Source organism: Panulirus ornatus, chromosome 26 (assembly GCF_036320965.1).
Source record: "Panulirus ornatus isolate Po-2019 chromosome 26, ASM3632096v1, whole genome shotgun sequence".
Lineage (NCBI taxonomy): Eukaryota > Metazoa > Arthropoda > Malacostraca > Decapoda > Palinuridae > Panulirus > Panulirus ornatus.
In genome coordinates, this window is record NC_092249.1 from 10,596,984 (window position 1) to 10,624,277 (window position 27,294).

Below are 27,294 nucleotides of genomic sequence, written 5' to 3' on the forward strand. Positions count from 1 at the left end.
GTGTTTTAGATATCTGGGAGTGGATCTGGCAGCGGATGGAACCATGGAAGCGGAAGTGGATCATAGGGTGGGGGAGGGGGCGAAAATTCTGGGAGCCTTGAAGAATGTGTGGAAGTCGAGAACATTATCTCGGAAAGCAAAAATGGGTATGTTTGAAGGAATAGTGGTTCCAACAATGTTGTATGGTTGCGAGGCGTGGGCTATGGATAGAGTTGTGCGCAGGAGGATGGATGTGCTGGAAATGAGATGTTTGAGGACAATGTGTGGTGTGAGGTGGTTTGATCGAGTAAGTAACGTAAGGGTAAGAGAGATGTGTGGAAATAAAAAGAGCGTGGTTGAGAGAGCAGAAGAGGGTGTTTTGAAATGGTTCGGGCACATGGAGAGAATGTGTGAGGAAAGATTGACCAAGAGAATATATGTGTCGGTGGTGGAGGGAACGAGGAGAAGAGGGAGACCAAATTGGAGGTGGAAAGATGGAGTGAAAAAGATTTTGTGTGATCGGGGCCTGAGCATGCAGGAGGGTGAAAGGAGGGCAAGGAATAGAGTGAATTGGAGCGATGTGGTATACCGGGGTTGTCGTGCTGTCAGTGGATTGAATCAAGGCATGTGAAGCGTCTGGGGTAAACCATGGAAAGCTGTGTAGGTATTTATATTTGCGTGTGTGGACGTATGTATATACATGTGTATGGGGGTGGGTTGGGCCATTTCTTTCGTCTGTTTCCTTGCGCTACCTCGCAAACGCGGGAGACAGCGACAAAGCAAAAAAAAAAAAAAAATAATAATAATAATAATAATAATAGCAAATGGATTTGTATGTAGCATTTATGGATCTGGAGAAGGCATATGATAGAGTTGATAGAGATGCTCTGTGGAAGGTATTAAGAATATATGGTGTGGGAGGCAAGTTGTTAGAAGCAGTGAAAAGTTTTTATCGAGGTTGTAAGGGATGTGTACGTGTAGGAAGAGAGGAAAGTGATTGGTTCTCAGTGAATGTAGGTTTGCTGCAGGAGTGTGTGATGTCTCCATGGTTGTTTAATTTGTTTATGGATGGGGTTGTTAGGGAGGTAAATGCAAGAGTTTTGGAAAGAGGGGCAAGTATGAAGTCTGTTGTGGATGAGAGAGCTTGGGAAGTGAGTCAGTTGTTGTTCGCTGATGATACAGCGCTGGTGGCTGATTCATGTGAGAAACTGCAGAAGCTGGTGACTGAGTTTGATAAAATGATAAATTGATAAATTGTATCACTTTTGTTACCAGGGAGCCATGTTTATTTTGCTATTATAAATATTTTCATTTAGATTTTTATCTTTGGTATTTGACCGACTTGAGAAGGAAAAATTAAATATATCATTACGGCCGTCAGCTGCCAGATTGTTAGGTAATCTGTGTCTAGCTCATGTCTCTCTGTTGTCAGAAGCTGTTATTTCAGAGTTATGTTTTAATGGGTCTATGGGCTGATTATACACCCTTTAATGTGTAAGGGGTGGAGGCAGAACGTAACATGGGGGCCCGTCCGGAATATTGAACTGTGAAACTTGCGTCTGGGATTTTTGAACTGTGAAACAGATTATGTGGAAGCCTGCTGTCCAAGATATGAATAGGTGAAAACACAGTCCAGGGAGCTGAAATTGTGAAACCAAGTGTACGTAATTCAAGCTGGCCGAAGTGTTGTGGGTTAGTACTCTACTTTGCTCCTATGAAATAAATGGAGAAAAATTCTCTTAAACAAGTAAGTGCTTATACTTGTAAATATAGTGTGTTTAAACAAGGTAGGTAACGCTAAGAAGTGTATTGAAACCCAGGATATACATTTTCAGTACCAGTGTAATAAAGATGAACTGATGCAGGTAGTAGTTAATCATGGAATATCTCTACTGACACATGTCACAAGTGACGCGCAGAGGAAATTAATTGATCAGTTGGTGTCCTTATTGAAGGAACTTCAAGATGTTGATAGTAGTGAAAAAGTTGCAATGGAGAAATTAAGATTAGAATTTGAGCTTAAGAAAATACAAATAGAAGCTGATAAAGAATAAGGCTTAGGCAATTAGAAATAGCAGAAAGAACAGGTTTAAGAAGAAGAATTGGAGATAAAATGATAGCGTAAGTCAGTTACCTGAGTTTATAGAAAAAGAAGCTGAGGACTTCTTGATTCAGTTTGAAATACTTGCAACAATTAAAGAATGCGATGAAATGGACTGGGCTACGTTGGTGCAGAATAAATTTAAGGGTAAGGCTAGAGAGGCATAAGCATGTCTTAGTTTAATGGAATCAGTAGATTATAAGGCTGTTAAGGAAACAGTATTAAAGACTGTGGAATTGGATGCAGAAGCAATACAGGAGAAGGTTTAGGGACGTCAAGAAAATTAGCGGACAAACTCACCTGGAGATGGCTAGAGAATTTGGAATGATATTAGAGAGGTGGTGTAAATTAGAAAAAGTAGAAACACTGAAGCAGATGCAACTAATCCTGTTGGAACGGTTCAAAAGTGGCTTACAACCTGAAATATATTATGAAATATGCAAGAGTAGAGTGAAAAATGTGACAGAAGCAGCCAGGATGGCTGACCAGTTAGAATTAGCTAAAACAATATTGTAAGAAAGAAATAACATGTAAACAAAGTATGATAAAACAGAGTAAAGAGCAGAATTATGACAAACCTTATAAATATCCACACTATTCAAATGTTCAACATCCTTATTAGCATTATTTTGTGGAAGGTTCACATAACTATGAGCCATAAAACCATGTAGGAAATAGACTCCAAGGACATACACAGTTTAGTCATAACCCGTATGTTAGAAGACAGGAGCGACCACCAATGAAGTGTTTGGGATGTGGAGAATTTGGTCATGGTAAATATCAGTGTCAAATATCACCAAAGACTATAGGAATAAATGTTGCTTAGGAAGAGAAACATGATATTATTAAGTAAGAAGTAATGAGTATAATGTGAGTGAACCAAAGTGTGCAATGTATGAGCCATATATTACTGAAGGAAAGGTTGGAATTAAAGGCAGTCCTGAGAAGAAAATGATATTGAGGTAGTATACTGGGGCTAGTCAGACTTTAACTCTGAAAGATGCATTAGAGTGGACAAAGGAGTCTTCCTCTGGGGGAGAAAAATAATGTAAAAGAGTTATGGTTATGCGAGCCCATCCCATCGCATTATATAAATCTTGAGAGTGGATTTGTGAGTGCCCGCGTAAACGTTGGGATATGTGAGGAATTTCCTATGTCTGGAGTACACATGCTGTTGGGAATGGTTTGACTGACAAATTAGTCCCAGAACCTATTTGTAAAGGTGAACCACATGACAGATAAGACTGTAGAGAATCAGACTGATGGTAATATACAGTGCAGTGAAATTGTTTATCTAGCTTGTGTTGTGACCAGGTCAGTGTTAAAGATAGGAGAAGTTCATTATGATTTCGGTGATTTATTTAATGAAGAGTATGTAACGAGAAATAATACAGTAGAAATTGGAAATGAGAAGAACACTGTGGAATTAAAAATTGATCTATTTCCAGATTTTGTTGTGGACAAGGAAGAGTTGACAAAGTTCCAGAAGGGTGATGAGAGTTTGAAAGAAAGTTGGAGTGAAGCTGCTAGAAATGGAAATGAGAGTGATGTATCAGTTGGATTTTATGTACAAAATGGTGTGTGAATGAGAAAATGGAGGCCTGCTTATGTTCCAGCATCTGATCACTGGGAGGTCAAAAAGCAAATTGTAGTTCCAAAGAATTATAGAGTAAATGTAATTGCTTAGTTCTTGTTTGTCTGGACATTTGGGAGTTAGGAAGACAAATGACAGAATATTAACTCATTTTCATTGGCCAAATATGAAGAAAGATGTGTCCCAGTATTGTAAGACTTGTGAACTATGTCAGAGAGTAGGTGAACCCAACCAGACCATACAGCCAGCACCATTGCAGCCAATTCCTGTTTTTTGTAAACCCTTAAGCAAAATTGGAATTGCTTGTGTAGTTCCTCTACCTAACACACGTAAAGGAAAATCAGTATTTATTAACAATAATGTGTGCATCTACCAGATTTTCAAAAGCAGTATCATTACGTAGCATACATTCTAAAAATATTGTAAGAGAGTTAATGAAATATTTCTCCTGGGTGGGTATGCCTGAAATTATACAGTCAGACCAGGGAAGTAATATTTCACCTCAGGAATGTTTAAGAAAATATTAAAGGGGTTACATATAACACATAAGATGTCAAGTGCTTAACACCCACAGAGCCAAGGAGTTGTGGAGAGATTCCATCAGACTTTGAAAAATACTTTGAGTATGTTTTTTGAGGAACTGTCAGTAGATTGGGATGAGGGTCTGCCTCTAGCATTATTTGCCATTAGAGACTCGGTACACGAGTCTACAGGTTTTAGTTCATTTGAGTTAGCGTGTGGACATGAAGTAAGAGGTCCATTGATTATGTTGAAAGAGAAATGGTTAGGGAAGAGTGAATCTCCTGGATTACTGAAGTATGTATCAGATTTTAAACGCAGATTGTGTAGAGCTAGAGAGATTACTGCAGAAAATTTGGAAGAGTGTCAAAAAGATATGAATGTATGGTATGACAAAAAATCTAGAAGCAGACAGTTCAAACCAGGTGATCGAGTGTTGGTATTATTGCCTCAGACAGGAAATCCTCTGAGAGCCAGGTTTTATGGTCCCTGTGTTATTGAGAGAAGAGTGGATGATTTGAACTACTTTGTGAATACTCCAGAAAGACGCAAGCCAAGCCGATTGTGCCACATAAACATGATAGAAATTCTGCAAAGGATGATGAGGTTACAAATGTGCCTTGAGCATGTGTTATGTCTGATGATGCAGAGGATGTAGATGGGAGTGAGAATGTAAAGTTGGAGGGATGTGAAGACAAATTTGTAAAAAATTCAGATATGTTAGATAATTTGAAAAAGAAGCTTGATTATATAGAAACTGAGAAAAGAGATGAGATCATACAAATAATGAATAAGTTTAGGTGTTTGTTTTGATGTTCCTAAGAGAACTGATGTATTACTACTTAAGGTCAAAATTGTTGATGCAACACCTATGAAGCAGCACCCATACAGAGTGAATCTTAAAATGAAATAATGAGAAAAGAAGTAGAGTATATGCTTGACAATGATCTGATTGAAAAAAGTAGTATTCCTTGGAGTTCACCTTGTGTCTTAATAACTAAACCTTGATGGTATTACCTCCAGATTTTGCACTGATTTCAGAAAAGTAAATAAGATCACTAAAGCTGACTCATATCCCATCGCAAGAGTAGATGTTGGTATTGATCAGATAGGAGATGCTAAATGTGTAACTAAGTTAGACTTATTGAAAGGGTGTTGGGAAGTACCTTTAACTCAAAGAGCAAAAGAAATTTCTGTATGGATGGTTTGTATCAGTATAAAGTGATGTCCTTTTGGTATGAAAAACAGTGGTAATACATTCCAAAGATTAATGAATCAAGTATTGTGTGATGTTAAAGATTGTTCTGTTCATGATCAAGTACCGTATTCAAAAACTTGGGAAGAACATGTGTATTTAGTGTGGGAAGTGTTTAATAGGTTGAACAAAACAAATTTGACGGTAAGCCTTGTAAAGAGTGAATTTACTAGAGCAACTGTAGAATATATGGATTATGTTGTTGGTCCGGGATCAGTCACTGCTAAGATAAAAAGTATTGTAAAAGTTCCAGCACTCACAAATAAGAAAGAATTATTGAAATTTCTGGGTATGGCTGGATATTATCGTAGGTTCTGTAAGAATTTTTCAATCATTGCTTTACCATTAACCAGGTTATTGTCAAAGAAAGTCAAATTTGTATGGATGATTTATGTGATGAGGCCTTTAAGAAATTGAAACAGACGTAAACCCATACTTTCTACTTCAAATTGTGATAGACCATTTAAATTGTATATAGATGCAAGTGATTTTGGGGTTGGTGGAGTCTTGCTGCAAGAGAAAAATGAGATTGATTTTCCAATTTGTTATTTTTCAAAGTTTCTGTCCTACCAGAAAAACTACAGTACTACCGAAAAGGACACAGTAACCTTGATTTTAAGTTTGAATCATTTTGATGTATATTTCAGAGGAGTAGGTAGGCCGAGACAAGTGTTTACGGATCACAATCCCTTTGTATTTTTACAGATGAAAAATGTGAACCAACGTTTGATTGATTATCAAGCATATAGAGTAAAGGATAATGTTATATCTGATGTATTGTCTCGTATAGCAGCTAGTCATGAGTCAACTAATGGCTGACTCATGTCTCTTTCGGGAGGGAGATGTTACAGTGATCTTCCCTACTTACCCGTAATGTTATAGTTACTCCATTATATCTTATTCAGTTTTCTTTGAGAAATTGTATAGAAATGGAAGATGGCCAAGGTCAAGTCTGTCTCTTTCTCTGGAATAGCCAAGAGGAAGGATGCGATACAAAGCTGTTGGTAAATGTATAACGTAATCTGTACACATCTCAGTCATTTCAAACCATTCTGTTATATGATTGATGCCAGTATATTTGCCAGAGTGATGTTAAGTAAAGTAATATAAAGAGAGATCTATGTATCAAGATGAATTGTATTATTTGTTGCGAGAGAGCCTGTTTATTTTGCTATTGTAGATATATTTTTCTAGATTTTCATCTGTGTTTGGTATTTGACCAACTTGAGAAGGAAAGATTAAATATATCATTACGGCCGTCAGCTGCCAGATGTTAGCCAGATTGTTAGGTAATCTATGTCTAGCTCATGTCTCTCTGTTGTCAGAAGCTGTTATTTCAGAGTTATGTTTTAATGGGTCTATGGGCTGATTATACACCCTTTAATGTGTAAGGGGAGGAAGCAGAACGTAACAACCACAGCACAAATTATAACACAAATCACCACAAGAAACAACTCACCGCAACTTACAACTCATCGCAACACAATTCACAACACACAAATCACCGCAACACATAATTCAAACCTCACAACTCTACCATATATTTCAGTACAACGCGAAACTTAACACAAAACTTACCACAACACAAAACTAACCACAACACACAACTCACCACAACCCATAACTTGCACAACACATAACTCCCCGCAGACAGCTCACAACACATATTTCACTACAACACACAACTCACCATTAATATACAACTCTACATAGCACACAACTGAGCGCAGTACCACTCACCACAACACACAACTCACCACTGTGCATTACTCTTTACAACACATTACTCACAACAACACAATTTACAACAAATATTTCACTACAACTTACGACTTACCACAAAACACAACTAACCAGAACACATAATTCACTATAACACACAAATGGCCGCTACACAGATCACCATAACACGAATCACAACACCTAATAAATCAAAACGCTACTCACTTCAACACATGTCACCACAACACACAACTCACCACATAATATAACTCACAACATTACATATCAAAATAAATCAGCCATCACATGTAACAACCGCCACACATGACTAATCACATGTAACTTATCACACCACATATCATCTCTCAGCTGATCGCAACATACAACTAACAAAATACCACGTTACTTACTGCCACATAGCACGCGCCTGCCTGCAACACATCACGATACTTACTGCTACATAGCTCGTGCTTGGCTACAACATATCACGTTATACTGCCACATATCACGTGCATTGCTACAACATATCACGTTACTTACTGCCACAAGCATATCCCTGGCTACAACATATCAAATTACTTACTGCCATATAGCACGTGCCTGGCCACAACATATCACGTTACTTACTGCCATATAGCACGTGCCTGCCTACAACATATCACCTCATAACGAACCAGAACATGTTACTCACCACATAACACACAGGAGGATGAAGCGCTTCCTCAACACACGAGATCTCATAAGATCAAGGACGCCAGAAGACTTTTTGATGTCTGTTCTCTGGGCGCTGAAGACCTGGTGAGGGTGAGGGAAGGTATACAGGTACAGACCTATTGGTTATATATCATGTTAGAGATATACTGATGAATACTACCAGTCGTGGTATAATGAGATATCATTAGTGTATACATGGCAGATGTCCGAGAAAATAAGAAACCCAAAATATGTGTTATTAGAGGGTATGAGCATCACACAGTCCACTGTAGCAGTAGGTAGGAACGAAGGACTATTTCACCACATGCCTGCATCTGGGTCCCACACCTGCTGCTGCTCAAGGACGTCCGGTATAGCTGCAGCTCCGACCAAGAAATGACCAAAAAATATGTCACCACCTGCCTACCTACCAGTCAAACAGGATGTGGCTGAAGTGTACAAACGGCTTTGAAAATACTCAGTAATAATATATTTCTTGTAATCCTTTGTATCACGTATAACCAGAGATTAATCTGTAGAAATGGATGGTTCCAGCAAAGTCTGACTCAGAGGAAATGATTAACATTTGACCACATAGTAGTCGTAAGTGGGACTGCAATGCGATAAGTGTATGGACCAGGGGATGTCACGCACACTGGCAGTGTAACACGTGCATTGACCACAGGATGTCACGTACACTGATAGTATAACACGTGTATGGACCAGGGGATGTCACGCACACTGCTAGTGTAACTCTTATGTGGACCACGGGACGTCAGTCACACTGGTAGTGTAACACATGTACGGACCAGGGGATGTCATGCACCCTGTTAATGTAACACGTGTACGGACCAGGGGATGTCACGCATACTGGTAGTGTAAAAGGTGTGTGTACCAGGGGAGGTCACGCATACTGGTAGTGTAGCACGTGTATTGACCAGATGATGTCATGGACATTGGTAGTGTAACACGTGTATGGATCACAGGATGTCACTCACTTGTGGTGTCACACGTGTGTGGACCAGAGAATGTCACACACAATGGTAGTGTAACACGTGTATGGACCAGAGGATGTCACGCACACTGGTAGTGTAACACGTGTGTGGAGCAGAGGATGTCACGCACACTGGTAGTGTAGCACTTGTATGGACCAGGGGATGTCACGCACAATGGTAGTGTAACACGTGCGTGGACCAGGGGATGTCACGCACTCTGTTTGTGTAACACGTGTATGAATCAGATGTCACGCACACTGGTAGTGTAACACGTTTAAGGACCAGAGGATGTCACGCACACTAGTAGTGTAACACGTGTGTGTACTGGGAGATATCACGCACACTGGTAGTGTAACACGTGTATGGACTACGGAAGTTCACGCAAACTGGTAGTGTAACACATGTGTGGAACGGGGGATATCACGCACACTGGTAGTGTAACACGTGTATGGACCAGGAATGTCACGCACACTGATAGTGTGGCACGTGTATGGAACAAGGGATGTCACGCAAACTGGTAGTGTAACACGTGTGTGGACCAGTGGATGTCACGCACACTAGTAGTGTAACACGTGCATTGACCACATGATGTCACGCACTCTGATCGTATAACACGTGTATGGACCAGGGGATATCACGCACACTGGTAGTGTAACTCGTATGTGGACCACGGGACGTCATTCGCACTGGTAGCGTAACACATATATGGACCAGGGGATGTCACGCACACTGGTATTGTAACACGTATGTGAACCAGTGGATGTCACGCACACTGGTAGTCTAACATGTGTGTGAAGGGATGTCACGCACACTGGTAGTGTAAGACGCGTATTTGCCAGGGGATGTCACGCACAGTGGTAGTCTAACAGGTATGTGTACCAGGGGGTGTAATGCACAATGGTAGTGTAACACGTGTGTGCACTAGGGGATGTCACGCACAGTGGTAGTGTAACATGTATTTGGACTAGGGAATGTCACGCACAATGGCAGTGTAAAACGTATGTGGACTAGGGGTGTCATGCACACTGGTAGTGTAGCATGTGTGTGGACCAGGGGATGTCACGCACACTGGTAGTGTAACACGTGGGTGGACCAGAGGAAGTCACGCACATTGGTAGTGTAAAACGTGTGTGGATCAAAGAATGTCACTCATTCTGGGAATGTCACACGTGTATGGACCAGGGGATGTCACGCACACTGGTAGTGTAACACATGTTTTAACCAGGGGATGTCACACACACACACACACACACTGGTAGTGTAACACATGTATGGAAAAGGGGATGTCATGCACACTGATAGTGTAACTCAAATATGAACCACGGGACGTCAGGCAAACTGGTAGTGTAACAGATGTATGGACCAGAGGATGCCATGCACCCTGGTAGTGTAACACATGTATGGAAAAAGGGATGTCATGCACACTGGTAGTGAACTCCTATGTGAACCACGGGAGGTCAGGCAAACTGGTAGTGTAACAGATGTATGGACCAGGGGATGTCATGCACCCTGGTAGTGTAACACGAGTACAGACCAGGGGATGTCACGCACACAGGTAGTGTAACACGTGTATGGACCAGGGGATGTCAAGCACACTTATAGAGTAACACGTGTATGGACTAAGGGATGTCACACACACTGGTAGTGTAAAAGGCGTGTGTAACAGGGGATGTCACGGATACTGGTAGTGTAACACGTGTATGGACCAGATGATGTTACGCACATTGGTAGTGTAAGACGTGTATGGACCACAGGAGGTCACTCACACTGGTGGTGTCACACGTATGTGGACCAGAGGATGTCACACTGGTAGTGTAACACGTGTATGGACCAGTGGATGTCACTCACACACTGGTATTGTAGCACGTTTATGGACCAGGGGATGTTACGCACACTGGTAGTGTAACAAGTGTGTGGACCAGGGGATGTCATGCACACTAGTAGTATAACACGTGTATGGAACAGGGGATGTCAAGCACACTGGTAGTGTAATACGTGTAAGGACAAGAGGATGTCACGCACACTGGTAGTGTAACACGTGTATGGACCATGAAAGTTCACGCACATTGGTAGTCTAACACGTGTGTTGACCAGGGAATGTCACGCACACTGGTAGTGTAACACGTGTTTGGACCAGTGAAGTTCACACACACTGAGAGTGTAACACGTGTGTTGACCAGGAGATGTCACGCACACCGGTTGTGTAACACGTGTTTGGACCAGTGAAATTCACACACACTGACAGTGTAACAAGTGGGTGGATCAAGGGATCCTTGGCACATTGGTAGTGTAACACATGTTTGGACCAAGTGAAGTCACTCACACTGGTAGTGGAAGAGGTTTGTGTACCAGGGATGTCAGACACACTGATAGTGTAACACGTTTAGCGACCAGGTAATGTAACGCCCACTTCTAGTGTAACACTCGTATGGACCAGATCTTACGAATATTCATAGTGTAACACGTGTATGGACAAGGGGATGTCAGGTACACTGGTCGTGTAAAAGGTGTGTGTACCAGGGGATATCACGCATACTGGGAGTGTAACACGTGTATGGACCAGATGATATCACGCGCATTGATAGTGTAACATGTGTATGGACCACAGGATATCACTTACACTGGTGGTGTCACAAGTAATGTAACGCCCACTTCTAGTGTAACACTCGTATGGACCAGATGTTACGCATATTTATAGTGTAACACGTGTATGGACAAGGGGATGTCAGGTACACTGGTCGTGTAAAAGCTGTGTGTACCAGGGGATGTCACGCACGCTGGCAGTGTAACATGTGCGTGGACCAGCGGATGTCACGCACACTGGTTGTGCAACACATGTATGAACTAGATGTCACGCACGCTGGTAGTGTAACACGTGTAAGGACCAGAGGATGTCACGCACACTGGTAGTGTAACACGTGTGTGGACTAGAGGATGTCACGCACACTGGTAGTATAGCATGTGTATGGACAAGGGAAGTTTACACACACTGTTAGTGTAACATGTGTGTGGACCAGGGGATGTCACGCACACTGGCGGTGTAACACGTCTTTGGACAAGGGAAGTTCACGAGCACTGTTAGTATAACATATTTGTGGACTAGTGGATGCAAGTCACACTGCTAGTGTAACACTTGTTTGGACCAGGGGATGTCACGCACACTGGTAATGTAACACGCGTATGAACCACACGAGGTTACGCACACTAGTAGTGTAACACGTATATGGACCATTGGATGTCATGCACACTGGCAGTGGAACACGTGTATGGAACAGTGGATATCACGCACACTGGTGGTGTAACACGTGTGTGGACCATTGGATATCACACAAACTCATAGTGTAACACGTATATGGACCAGGGGATGTCACACACACTGTTACTGTAACAGGCGTGTACCAGGGATGTCACACACGGGTAGTGTAACACGTGTATAGATCAGGGGATGTCACGCACACTGGTGGTGTAACACGTGTGTGGACCAGGGATGTCACGCACACTAGTAAAGTAAAAGGTGAGTGTACCAGGGGATGCCAATGTATTCTGATAGCTTGACATGTGTAAGGACTAGATGATGTCACGGTTGTGTAATAAGTGTATAGACCACAAGAGGTCACTCACACTGGTGGTGTCATACGCGTATGGACGAGGGGATGTCATGCACACTGGTAGTGTAACACCTGTATGGACTAGAGGATGTCTCCCACACTGGTATTATAGCAAGAGTATGGACCATTGGATGTCACGTACAATGGTACTGTAACACCTGTGTGGACCAGAGGATGACACGCAAACTGGTTGTGCAACACGTGCATGAACCAGGGGATGTCACATACACTGATAGTGTAACACGTGTATAGACCAGAGGATGTCACGCACACTGGCATTGAAACACGTGTATGGACCAGGGAAGTTCACGCACACTAGAAGTGTAACATGTGTGTGGACTAGGGTTGTCACACACACTGGTGGTGTAACTCGTGTGTGGACGAGGGGATACCTGGCACACTAGTAGTGTAACGCGTATATAGACCAGTGGATGTCATCCACAATGGTAGTGTAACACGTGTATGGACCAAAGGATGTCACGCACATTGGTAGTGTAACATGTATATGGAACAGTGGATATCATGCACACTGGTAGGGTAACACGTGTATGGAGCAGGGGATGTCACACACACTGGTAGCGTAAAACGTGTGTAGACCAGAGAATGTCACAGACACTGGTAGTGTAACACGTGTATGGACCAGGGGATGTCATGCACAATGGTAGTGTAACAGGTGTGTGTACCAAGGGATGTGACACACAGTTGGAGTGTAACAAGTGTATGGACCAGGGATGTCATGCACGCTGGTAGTGTAACACGTGTATGGACCAGATGATTTCACCCACATTGGTAGTGTAACACATGTACGGACCACAGGATGTTACTTACACTGGCAGTGTCATACGTGTGTTGACCAGGGCATATCGCGCACACTGATAGTATAACATGTGTGTGGCCCAGTGGATGTCAAGCACACTAGTAGGGTAACACGCGTATGGACCAGGGAATGTCACGCACACTGGTAGGGTAACACGGGTATGGACAAGGGAACGTCACACACAATGGTAAAATAACACGTGTGTGGACAGGGGGATATCATGCACACTAGTAGTGTAACACATGTATGGACCAGGGGATCTCATTCACACTGGTAGTGTAACAAGTGTGTGTGTGGACCAGAGGGTGTCACATACACACTAGAAGTGTAACACGTGTATGTACCAGGGGATTGTCACACACAGAGGTAGTGTAAATGGTGTGTGTACCAGGGGATGTCACGGATACTGGTAGTGTAACACGTGTATGGACCAGATGATGTTACGTACATTGGTAGTGTAACACGTGTATGGACCACAGGATGTCACTCACACTGGTTGTGCAATACGTGTATAAACCAGGAGATGTCATGCATACTGGTAGTATAATACGTGTAAGGAAAAGAGGATGTCACGCGCACTGGTAGTGTAATACGTGAATGGACAATGGAAGTTCACGCACACTGGTAGTGTAACATGTGTGTTGACCAGGTGATGTCACACACACTGGTTGTCTAACACGTGTTTCGACCAGTGAAGTTTACAAACATTGGTAGTGTAACACGTGGGTGGATTAGGGGATCGTGTAACACGTATATGGACAAGTGGATGTCATGCACACTGGTAGTGTAACACATGTATGGAACAAGGTATGTCACGCACACTGGTAGTGTAACACTTGTGTAGACCATTGGATGTCACACACACTGGTAGTGTAACACGTGTATGAACCAGGGGATGTCACACACACTGTTACTGTAACAGGTGTGTACCAGGGATGTCACGTACACGGGTAGTGTAACATGTGTATAGACCAGGGGATGTCACGCACACTGGTAGAGTAAAAGGTGTGTGTACCAGGGGATGTCCAGGAATTCTGGTAGATTAACATGTGTATGGACCAGATTATGTCACGCACATTGGTAGTGTAACAAGTGTACGGACCACAAGATGTCATTCACACTGGTGGTGTCACACGTGCATGGACGAGGGGATGTCATGCACACTGGTAGTGTAACAGGTTTGTGGACCAGGGGATGTCACTCGCACTGGTTGTGTAACAGGTGTATGAACCAGGAGATGTCACGCACACTGGTAGTGTAACACGTGTTTGGACCAGTGAAGTTAACACACACTGGTAGTGTAACACGTGGGTGGATCAAGGGATCCTTGGAACATTTCTAGTGTAACACGTTTGGACCAAGGGAAGTCACTCACACTGGTAGTAATAGGTGTGTGTACCAGGGACGTCAGGCACACTGATAGTGTAACACGTGTATAGACCAGGTGATGTAAGGCACACTTCTAGTATAACACTCGTATGGACCTGATGTTACACACATTTATAGTGTAACACGTGTATGGACAAGAGGATTTCAGGTACACTGGTCGTGTAACAGGGGATATCACGCATACTGGTAGAGTAACACATGTATGGACCAGATGATATCACGCGCATTGATAGTGTAAGATATGTATGGACCACAGGATGTCACTTACACTGGTCGTTTCACAAGTTCTGTGGAAAAGGGGATGTCAAGCAAACAGGTAGTGTAACACGTGTATGGACCAGATGATGTCACGCACACTGGTAGTGTAGCACGTTTATGAAGCAGGGGATGTCACGCACACCGGTAGTGTAACATGTGCGTGGAACAGGGGATGTCACGCAACTAGTTGTGCAACACTTGTATGAACCAAGAGGTGTCACGCACGCTGGTAGTGTAACACGTGTAAAGACCAGAGGATGTCACGCACACTGGTAGTATAACACGTGTGTAGACTAAAGGATATCACGCACACTGGTAGTTTAATACGTGTATGGACCAGGGAAGTTTACACACTCTGTTAGTGTAACATGTGTGTGGACCACGGGGTGTCACGCACACTGGCGGTGTAACACGTGTTTGGACATGGGAAGTTCACGCACACTGTTAGTGTAACTCGTTTGTGGACCAGAAAATGCAAGGCACCCTGTTAGTGTAACACTTGTTTGGACCAGGGGATGTCTCGCACACTGGTAATATAACACGTGTATGAACCACAGGAGGTTACGCACACGTAGTGTAACACGTATATGGACCAGTGGATGTCATGGACACTGGTAGTGTAACACGTGTATGGACCAGGGGATGTCACAAACACTGTTACTGTAACTGGTGTGTTCCAGGGATGTCACGCACACGGGTAGTGTAATACGTGTATAGGCCAGGGGATGTCACACACACTGGTGGTGTAACACGTGTGTGGACCACGGATGTCACACACACTGGTAGAGTAAAAGATGTGTGTACCAGGGGATGTCAAGGTATTCTGGTAGCTTAACACTTGTATGGACCAGATGATGTCACGCACATTGATAGTGTAACAAGTGTCTAGACAACAAGATGTCACTCACACTGGTGATGTCACACGTGTGTGGACGAGGGGATGTCATGCACACTGGTAGTTCACACGTGAATGGACTAGAGGATGTCACCCACACTGGTATTATAGCACGTGTATGGACCATTGGCTGTCACGCACACTGGTAGTGTAACACCTGTGTGGACCAGGGGACGTCACGCCAACTGGTTATGCAACATGCGTATGAACCAGGGGATGTCACGTACACTGGTAGTGTAACACACGTGTTGACCGGAGAATGTCACGCACACTGGTAGTGAAACACGTGTATGGGCCAGGGAAGTTCACGCACACTAGTAGTTTAATATGTGTGAGGACTAGGGTTGTCACGCACACTGGTGGTGTAACACGTGTGTGGATGAGGGGATGCCAGGCACACTAATAGTGTAACCCGTATATAGACCAGTGGATGTCATCCACAATGGTAGTGTAACACGTGTATGGAACACACGATGTCACGCACATTGGTAGTGTAACATGTACATGGACCAGTGGATATCATGCACACAGGTAGTGTAACACATGTATGGAACAGGGGATGTCACACACACTGGTAGCGTAACACGTGTGTGGACCAGAGGATGTCACGGACACTGGTAGTGTAACACGTGTATGGACTAGGGGATGTCACACAAAATAGTAGCGTAACAGGTGTGTGTACCAAGGGATGTCACGCACACTGGGAGTGTAACAAGTGTATGGACCAGGGATGTCAAGCACACTGATAGTATAACATGTGTATGGACTATATGATTTCACGCACATTGGTAGTGTAACACATGTACGGACCACAGGATGCTACTTACACTGGTAGTGTCACACGTGTGTGGACAAGGGCATGTCACGCACACAGTTAGTATAACATGTGTGTGTGGACCAGAGGATGTCACACACACACCAGAAGTGTAACACGTGTATGAACATGGGGATGTCACGCACGCTGGTAGTGTAAAAGGTGTGTGTTTCAGGGGATGTCACGGATACTGGTAGTGTAACACGTGTATGGACCAGATGATGTTACGTACATTGGTAGTGTAACACGTGTATGGACCACATGATGTCACTCACACTGGTGATGTCACATGTGTGTGAACCAGGGGATGTCACGCACACTGGTAGGGTAACATGTGTATGGACCAGTGGATGTCATGCATACTGGTTGTGTAGCACGTGTATGGACCAGGGCATTTCACGCACACTGGTAGTGTAGCAAGTGTCTGGACCAGGGAATATCACTCACACTGGTTGTGTAAAACGTGCATGAACCAGATGTCACGCACACTGGTAGTGTAATACGTGTAAGAACAAGAGGATGTCATGCGCACTGTTGTGTAACACGTCTGTGGACCATGAAATTTCACGCACACGTGTGTTGACCAGGGGATGTCACACACACACACTGGTAGTGTAACACGTGTTTGGACCAGTGAAGTTTACACACATTGGTAGTGTAACACGTGGGTGGATTAGGGGATTTTTGGCACGTTGGGAGTATAACAAGTGTTTGGACCAGGGGATGTCACTCACACTGGTAGTGTAACACGTGTATGAACCACAGGAGGTCACGCACACTGGTAGTGTAACACGTATATAGATCAGTGGATGTCATGCACACTGGTAGTATTACACGTGTATGGAACAAGGGAGGTCACGCACACTGGTAGTGTAACGCGTGTGTGGACCATTGGATGTCACGCACACTGGTATTGTAACACTAGTATGGACCAGGGGATGTCACGCACACTGGTATTGTAACAGGCGTGTGTACCAGGGATGTCACGCGCACTGATGGTGTAACATCTGTATAGACCAGGGGATATAACGCACACTTCTAGTGTAACACGCGTATGGACCAGATGTTACGCACACTTATAGTTTAACACGTGTGTGTCCAAGGGGATGTCAGGCACACTGGTAGTGTAAAAGGTGTGTGTACCAGGGGATGTCACGCATACTGTTAGTGTGACACGAGTATGAACCAGATGATATCACACACATTGATAGTGTAACATGTGTATGGACCACAGGATGTCACTCACACTGGTGGCGTCACAAGTTTGTGGAAAAGGGGATGTCACGTACACAGTTAGTGTAACACGTGTATGAACCAGGTGATGTCATGTACACTGGTAGTGTAACATGTGTGTGGACCAGGGGATATCACGCACACTGGTTATGCAACACGTGTATGAACCAGGAGATATCAAGCACGCTGGTAGTGTAACACGTGTAAGGACCAGAGGATGTCACGCACACTGGTAGTGTAACACGGTGTGGACTAAAGGATGTCTCGCACACTGGTGGAATAACACGTGTATGGACCAGGGAAGTTCACATACACTGTTAGTGTAACATGTGTGTGGACCAGGGGATGTCACCCACACTGGCAGTATAACACGAGTTTGGGCCAGGGAAGTTCACGCACACTATTAGTGTAACACCTTTGTGTACCAGGGGATGCCAGGCACACTGTTAGTGTAACACTTGTTTGGACCAGGGGATGTCAAGCACACTGGTAATGTAACACGTGTATGAACCACAGGAGGTTACCCACACTAGTAGTGTAACACGTATATGGACCAGTGGATGTCAAGCACACTGGTAGTGTAACACGTGTATGGAACGGGGGATGTCACGCACAATGGTGGTGTAACACGTGTGTGGACCATTGGATATCACACACACTAGTAGTGTAACACGTGTATGGACCAGGGGATGTCACAAACACTGTTACTGTAACTGGTGTGTGCCAAGGATGCCACGCACACGGGTAGTGCAATACGTGTATAGGCCAGGGGATGTCAAGCACACTGGTAGTGTAACATGTGTATGGATCAGGGATGTCACACACACTGGTAGAGTAAGAGGTGTGTGTACCAGGGGATGTCAAGGCATTCTGGTAGTGTAACACGTGTATGGACCAGGGATGTCACACACTCTGGTAGACTAAAAGGTGTGTGTACCAGGGGATTTCAAAGCATTCTTGTAGTGTAACACGTGTATGGAGCAGATTATGTTACGCACATTGGTAGTGTAACACGTGTATGGACCAGATTATGTTACGCACATTGGTAGTGTAACACGTGTATGGATCACAAGATGTCACTCGCACTGGTGGTGTCACACGTGTGTGGACGAGGGGATGTCATGCACGCTGGTAATGTAACACCTGTATGGCCTAGAGGATGTCACCCACTCTGGTATTATAGCACGTGTATGGACCAGTGGATGTCACGCACACTGGTAGTGTAACACCTGTGTAAACCAAGGAATGTCACGCAAAATGGTTGTGTAGCAAGTGTATGAACCAATAGATGTCATCCACAATAGTATTGTAACACGTGTACGGACCACAGGAACTCAAGCACATTGGTTGTGTTAAATGTATATGGACCAGTCGATGTCATGCACACTGGTAGTGTAACACGTGTATGGAACAGGGGATTTCACACACACTGGTAGTGAAACACGTGTATGGACCAGAGGATGTCACCCACACTGGTAGTGTAACATGTGTATGGACCAGGGGATGTCATGTACAATGGTAGTGTACCAGGTGTGTTCACCCGGGGATATCACGCACACTGGCAGTGTAACAAGTGTATGGACCAGGGATGTCATGCACACTGGTAGTGTAACACGTGTGTAGACCAGATGATCTCACGCACATTGGTAGTGTAACACATGCACAGACCACAGGATGCTACTCACACTGGTAGTGTCACACATGTGTGGACCAGGGTATGTCATGCACACTGGTAGTATGACATGCGTGTGGCCCAATGGATGTTAAGCACACTGGTAGTGTAACTCGTGTATGGACGAGGGAATGTCACGCACACTGGTAGGGTAACACGGGTATGGACTATGGAATATCACGCACAACAGTAGTGTAACACGTGTGTGGACCGGGGATATCACGCACACCAGTAGTGTAATACGTGTATGGAGCAGGGGATCTCAAGCACACTGGTAGTGTAGCAAGTGTGTGGACATGAGGATGTCACCAACAGACTGGAAGTGTAAAACGTCATTGGATTAGGGGAAGTCACTCACACTGGTAGTGTAAAAGGTGTGTATACCAGGGGATGTCACGGATACTGGTAGTGCAACACGTGTATGGGCCAGATGATCTTACGTACATTGGTAGTGTAACACGTGTATGGACCACAGGATGTCATTCACACTGGTGGTGTCACACGTGTGTCGACCAGGGGATGTCACGCACACTGGTAGTGCAACATGTGTATGGACCAGTGGATGTCACGCACACTGGTATTGTAGCACGTGTATGGGCCAGGGCATGTCACGCACACTGGTAGTGCAACAGGTGTGTGGACCAGGGGATCTCACTCGCACTGGTTGTGTAACACGTGTATGAACCAGGAGATGTCAAGCACACTGGTAGTGTAATACGTGTAAGGACAAAAGGATGTCACGCACACTGGTAGTGTAACACATGTATGGACCAGGGAATGCCAGGCACACTAGTAGTGTAACACGTGTATAGACCAGGGGATGTACTCCACAATGGTAGTGTAACACGTGTATGGACCACAGGATGTCACGCACTTTGGTAGTATAACATGTACATGGACCAGTGGATGTACTGCACACTGGTAGTGTAACACGTGTATGGAACAGGGGATGTCAAACACATTGGTAGCGTAACACGTGTGTGGACCAGAGGATGTCACGCACACTGGTGGTGTAACACGTGTATGGACTTGGGGATGTCACGCACACTGGTAGTGTAAAAGGTGTGTATATCAGGGAATGTCACGGATACTGGTAGTGTAACACGTGTATGGACAAGATGATGTTACGGACATTGGTAATGTAACATGTGTATGGACCACAGGATATCACTCACACTGGTGGTGTCACACATGTGAGGACCAGGGGATGTCACGCACACTGGTAGTGTAACATGTGTATGGACCAGTGGATGTCACGGACACTGGTATTGTAGCACGTGTATGGACCAGGGAATGTCACTCACACTGGTTGTTTAACAAGTGTGAGGACCAGGGGATGTCACTCACATTGTTTTGTAACACGTGTATGAACCAGGAAATGTCACGCACACTGGTAGTGTAATACGTGTAATACAAGATGATGTCACGCGCACTGGTAGTGTAACACGTGTATGGACCATGGAAGTTCATGTACACTGGTAGTGTAACACGTGTGTTGACCAGGGGATGTCATGCACACTGGTAGTATAACATGTGTATGATCCATGGGATGTGGATGTGTTGTATTGTTGATGTGTTATCAAAGCTTTACTACTATGACTGATGATCTGTTACCACAGCTGTACAACCATGACTGTTGATCTATTATCGCAGCTGTACTACGATAAATGTTGATCTGTTACCGCAGCTGCACTACTATGACTGTTCATATGTTACCGCAGCTGTACTACCATTACTATTTACCACAGTTGTACAACTATGACTATTGATCTGTTACCGTAGCTTTACTATCATGACTGGTGATCTGTTACCGCAGCTGTACTCCCATAATTGTTGATCTGTTGCCGCAGCTGTACTACCATGACCGCGGATCTGTTACCGCATCTGCACTACCATGACTGTTGATCTATTAACGCAGCTGGACAACCATGACTATTGATCTGTTCGTGCAGCTGTAGAACTATTACTGTTGATCTGTTACCGCAGCTGCACTACCATGACCGTTGATCTGTTAACCCAGCTGCACTACCGTAACTGTTACCACAGCTGTACAACATTGACTGTTGATCTGTTACAGCTGTACATCCATGAGTAACCATCTGTTACCGCAACTGTACCACCGCGACTGTTGATCTGGTACCGAAGCTGTATAACCATGACTGTTGATCTGTTACCTCAGTTGCACTACCATGACTGCTGATCTGTTACCGCAGCCTCATAACCATAACTGTTGATCAGTTACCGCAGCTGTATAACTATTACTGTTGATCTGCTACCGCAGCTGTACAACCATGAGTATTGATCTATTTCGGCTCCTGTACAACTATGACTGTTGATCTCTTAACGCAGCTGTTTTAACCATGACTGTTCATCTGTTTCCGCCGGTGTACTACCTGACTGTTGATCTCTTACTGCAGCTGCACTACCATGACTGTTGATATGTTACCGCAGTTGTACTATCATTACTTTTGATCTGTTACCACAGCTGTACTACCATGACTGATGATCTGTTACCTCAGCTGTACAACCATGAGTGTTGATCTGTTACCGCAGCTGTACTATGATAGCTAGTGATCTGTTACCGCAACCGTACAAATATGACTGTTGATCTGTTACCGCAGCTCTACTACCAGGACTGTTGATCTGTTACCGCGGCTATACAACCATGAATGTTGATCTGTTACTGCAGCTGTACTACTATTACTGTAAATTTGTTACTACAGCTGTACTTCTATAACAGTCGATCTGTTACCGCAGCTGTACAACCATGAGTGTAAATCTATTACCGCTGCTGTACTATAATAACTCTTGATCTGTTACTGCAGCTGTACAACCATGACTTGATCTTTTACCGCATGTGTGCTACCATGACTGTTGATCTGTTACCGCAGCTGTACTACCATGACTGTTGATCAATTATTGCAGCTGTAAAACCATGACCGTTGGTCTGTTACCGCAGCTGTACTACCAGACTGTTGATTTCTTACTGCAGCTGTACAACTATGATTGTTGATCTATTGCCGCAACTGTACTACCATGACTATTGATATGTAACCGCAGCTGCACTACCATGACTTGATATGCTACCTCAACTGTACTACCATTACTATTGATTTGTTACCACAGCTGTACTACCATGATTGTTGATCTGTTACCGCAGCTGCACACCATAACTGTTGATCTGTTATCGTAACTGTACTACCATGACTGTTGATCTGTTACCGCAACTGTACAACCATGACTGTTATTCTGTTTCCGCAGCTGTTCTACCGTGACTGTTAATCTGTTACAGCGGCTGTACAACCATGATTGTTGATCTGTAATCGCAGCTGTACTACCAAGACTGTTGATCTGTTTGCGCAGCTGTACTACCATAACTATTGATCTGTTACCACAGCTTTACTATCATGACTGTTGATCTCTTACCGCAGCTTTACAAACATTCCTGTTGATCTGTTAACACAGCTGTACCAGCAAAACTGTTGCTCTTTTACCGCATCTGCGCAACCATGACTGTTGATCTGTAACCGCGGCTGTACTACGATAAGTGTTAATCTTTTACCGCACTTGTACAACTATAACTGTTGATCTGTTACCGCAGTTGTACTAGCATGACTGTTGGTCTCTTACCGCAGCTGTACAACCATGATTGTTGATCTGTTAGCGCAGCTGCACTACCATGACTGTTGATTTGTTTCCGTAGCTATACTACCATGACTGATGATCTGTTACCGCAGCTGTACAACCATGATTGTTGATCTGTTACCGCAGCTGTACAACCATGATTGTTGATCTGTTACCGCAGCTGCACTACCATGACTGTTGATTTGTTTCCGTAGCTATACTACCATGATTATTGATCTGTTACCGCAGCTGTACTACCATGACTGTTGATCTGTTAGCGCAGCTCTACTACCATGACTGTTGATCTGTTAGCGCAGCTCTACTACCATGACTGTTGATCTGTTAGCGCAGCTCTACTACCACTGCTGATGTTACCGCACCTGCACTATCATGACCGTTGATATGGTAACGCAGCTGTACAACCGTGACTATTGATCTGTTCCCGCAGCTGTACAACCATGATTGTTGATCTATTACCGCAGCTGTACTACCATGACTGTTGATCTGTTACCGTAGCTGTACTACCATGACTGTTACCCTGTTAGAGCAGCTGTATTACCATGATTGCTGATCTGTTAACGCAACTGCACTACCATGACTGTTGATCTGCTAACGCAGCTGTACAACCATGACTAATGATCTGTTCGCGCAGCTGTATGTCCATGACTCTTGTTCTGTTACCACAGCTGTACCACCACGACTGCTGATATGTTACCGCAGCTGTACTACCATGACTGTTGGTCTGTTGCTGTAGTTGTACTACCATGAATGTTTATTTGTTACTGCAGCTGTCCAATAATGACACGATCTGTTACAGCAGCTATACAACCATGACTGTTGATCTGTTATCGCATTTGGACTACCATAACTGTTGATCTCTCACCGCAGCTGTGCAACCATAACTGTTAATCTGTTGCCGTAGCTGTTCTACCATGACTGTTGATCTGTTATCGCAGGTGCACTACCATGACTGTTCATAACTTATCGCAGCTGTACTATCATTAATATTGATCTGTTACCAAAGCTGCGCTACCATGACTGTTGATCTGTTACCGCAGCTGTACTACCATGACTTGATCCTTTACCGCATCTCTACAACCATGACTGTTGATCTGTTACCGCAGCTGTACTGCCATGGTTGTTGATCTGTTACCGCAGCTGTATTACCATGACTGTTGATCTGCTGTACAACTATGACTGTTGATCTGTTACCACAGCTGTTCTACTATGACTGCTGTTCTGTTACCGCAGCTGTACTACCATAACTATTGATCTGTTGCCGCAGCTGTACTCCCATGATTGTTGATCTGTTACAGCAGCTGTACTACCATGACTGTTGATCTGTTAGCGCAGCTGTACATCCATAGGTGTTGATCTATTACTGCAGCTGTACTACGATAACTGTTGATCTGTTACCGCAGCTGTACTACCATGACTGTTGACCTGTTAACGCAGCTGTACTACCATAACTGTTGATCTGTTACCGTATTTGTACAACCATGACTGTCGATCTGTTACCGTAGTAATACTACCATTCCTGTTGATCTGTTACCGCATTTGTACAACCATGAGTGTTGATCTGTTACCGCAGCTATACTACCATGACTGTATCTGTTACCGCAGTTGTACAACCATGAATGTTGATCTGTTACTGTAGCTGATCAACCATGACGTTTGACCTGTTACCGCAGCTGTACAACCGTGACTGTTGATCTGTTACCACAGCCGTACAACCATGAGTGTTGACCTGTTTCCGCAGCTGTACAACCATGACTGTTTACCTGTTTCCGCAACTGTACAACCATGACAGCTGATCTGCCACCGCAGTTGTACAACCATGACTGTCGATATGTTACCCAAGGTCCTGCGAGGTGGTCTGGCGTTATCACAGCTGATAACGTTATCGTCCCGTTAAACGCAGAAGAAATAGAGCAAAGCAAATGGTCTAGACAGAAATATGCTCTTTGTACAACATTTTGTGAGGGTAGAGGGAGACGATAACTGAGAAAGAAGCTCTCTAAGTCGTGTGATTTATTCAATAACAGTTCCCACACTTACATCTTAAACTGAAATAACTTGGGAGACGTTTTTTCTTCCATCTGTTTCACTGCGAAAGTCTGACAGCAGGAACTGATTATCACAAGCGATAATCATAAACGCATATGCAAAGTGAGTTGTTTTAAATATCCCGGAGTGGACGTAGCAGCAAATGAAACCATGGTGGCGGAAGTGAGTCACAGGGTGGGGGAGGGAAGTACGTTCTGGAAGCGATGAAGAATGTGTCGAAGGCGAGAACATCATCTCGGAGAGCAAAAATGGGTATGTTTGAAGGAATAGTGGTTCCAACAATATTATATGGTTGCGAGGCATGGGCTACAGATAGGATTGTACGGAGGAGGGTGGATGTGTTGAAAATTAAATGTTTGAGGACATGTGGTGTGAGGTGGCTTGATCGAGTAAGAGAAGAGAGATGTGTTGTGATAACAAGAGTATGGTTGAGAGAGAGAAGAGGGTGTGTTGAAATGGTTTGGACACATGGAGAGAATGAGTGAGGAAAGATTGACAAGCAGGACACATGTGTCAGAAGTGGAGGGAACAAGAGAAGTGGGAGACGAACCTCCAATTTGGTCTCTCGCTTCTCCATGCTTTTGAGCGATCGGGCCCTAAACATACAGGCGTGCAAGGAACAGAATGAACTGAAACGATGTGGTATACTGGGGTCGATGTGCTGTCATTGGATTGAACCAAGGCATGTGAAGCGCCCGAGGTAAACCATGGAAAGTTTCTGTGGGACCTAGATGTAGATAGGGAGCTGTGGTTTCGGTGCATTACACATGGCAACTAGAGACTGAGTGTGAAATGAATGTGGCCTTTTTTGTCTGTTTTCCTGGCGCTACCTCGTTGAAGCAGGGGATAGCGATGCTGTTTCCTGTCGGGCGGGGTAGCGCCAGAAATGGATAAAGGCAATCAAATATGAATATGTACATGTGTATATATGTATATGTCGTCTGTGTATGTGTATGTGTATATATGTATATGTGTATATGTTGATATGTACATGTATGTTTATGTGCGTATATGGGCGTTTTGTGTATATCTGTGTATATGAGTGGATGGCCCGTTCTTCGTTTCCTGACGTTACCTCGCTGACGTGGGAAACGGCGATCAAATATAGTAAGTAAAGGAATATAAATCCCCGTAGTATCAAGTTACTCTTCTGTAACTGTCGTGTCAAGTTCATTATTTCGCCGTCAGCTTCTCCCGTCGACCTGAGCATCATCATCGGTAAAGTGACCCAGTAAATGTTAATCAATGTGTACATGTGAACAGATGGTACGTGTAGCAATCGTCTCACCTTGATATCCCGGATAACATCTGGTGAGAGTGATCTCTGGTTGACCTCAGCTGCTCTCTTTATGATGTTGAGCGTCTCCTCCACACGACCTTGACCCAACAGCCACCTGGCTGACTCTGGTATGATCCTGAAACACCAAACAACATCCTTTTGGTGAGACATGAAACACATGTTCTTGATGTATTGTGACTTGTGGCATTACTGCTTCATCTACGACATGTTTCCATGTGAGAGAGAGAGAGAGAGAGAGAGAGAGAGAGAGAGAGAGAGAGAGAGAGAGAGAGAGAGAGAGAGAGAGAGAGAGAGAGAGAGAGAGAGAGAGAGAGAGAGAGAGAGAGAGAGAGAGAGAGAGAGAGAGAGAGAGAGAGAGAGAGAGAGAGAGAGAGAGAGAGAGAGAGAGAGAGAGAGAGAGAGAGAGAGAGAGAGAGAGAGAGAGAGAGAGAGAGAGAGAGAGAGAGAGAGAGAGAGAGAGAGAGAGAGAGAGAGAGAGAGAGAGAGAGAGAGAGAGAGAGAGAGAGAGAGAGAGAGAGAGAGAGAGAGAGAGAGAGAGAGAGAGAGAGAGAGAGAGAGAGAGAGAGAGAGAGAGAGAGAGAGAGAGAGAGAGAGAGAGAGAGAGAGAGAGAGAGAGGAGAGAGAGAGAGAGAGAGAGAGAGAGAGAGAGAGAGAGAGAGAGAGAGAGAGAGAGAGAGAGAGAGAGAGAGAGAGAGAGAGAGAGAGAGAGAGAGAGAGAGAGAGAGAGAGAGAGAGAGAGAGAGAGAGAGAGAGAGAGAG

At 44.1% G+C, this 27,294-nt stretch overlaps 1 protein-coding gene across 1 annotated transcript in view; it reads right to left on the reverse strand.

Moving 5' to 3' along the window:
- LOC139757448 (solute carrier family 22 member 3-like) overlaps nucleotides 1-27,294 on the reverse strand; it is a 149,441-nt gene that overhangs the window by 18,141 nt on the left and 104,006 nt on the right. Inside the window, exons 6-7 of the mRNA XM_071677973.1 lie at nucleotides 26,524-26,650; nucleotides 7,862-7,965 (exon numbers count right to left, since the gene is read on the reverse strand). Of these exons, the coding sequence (XP_071534074.1) occupies nucleotides 7,862-7,965; nucleotides 26,524-26,650 (231 nt within the window). The remainder of the gene's footprint in view (nucleotides 1-7,861; nucleotides 7,966-26,523; nucleotides 26,651-27,294) is intronic.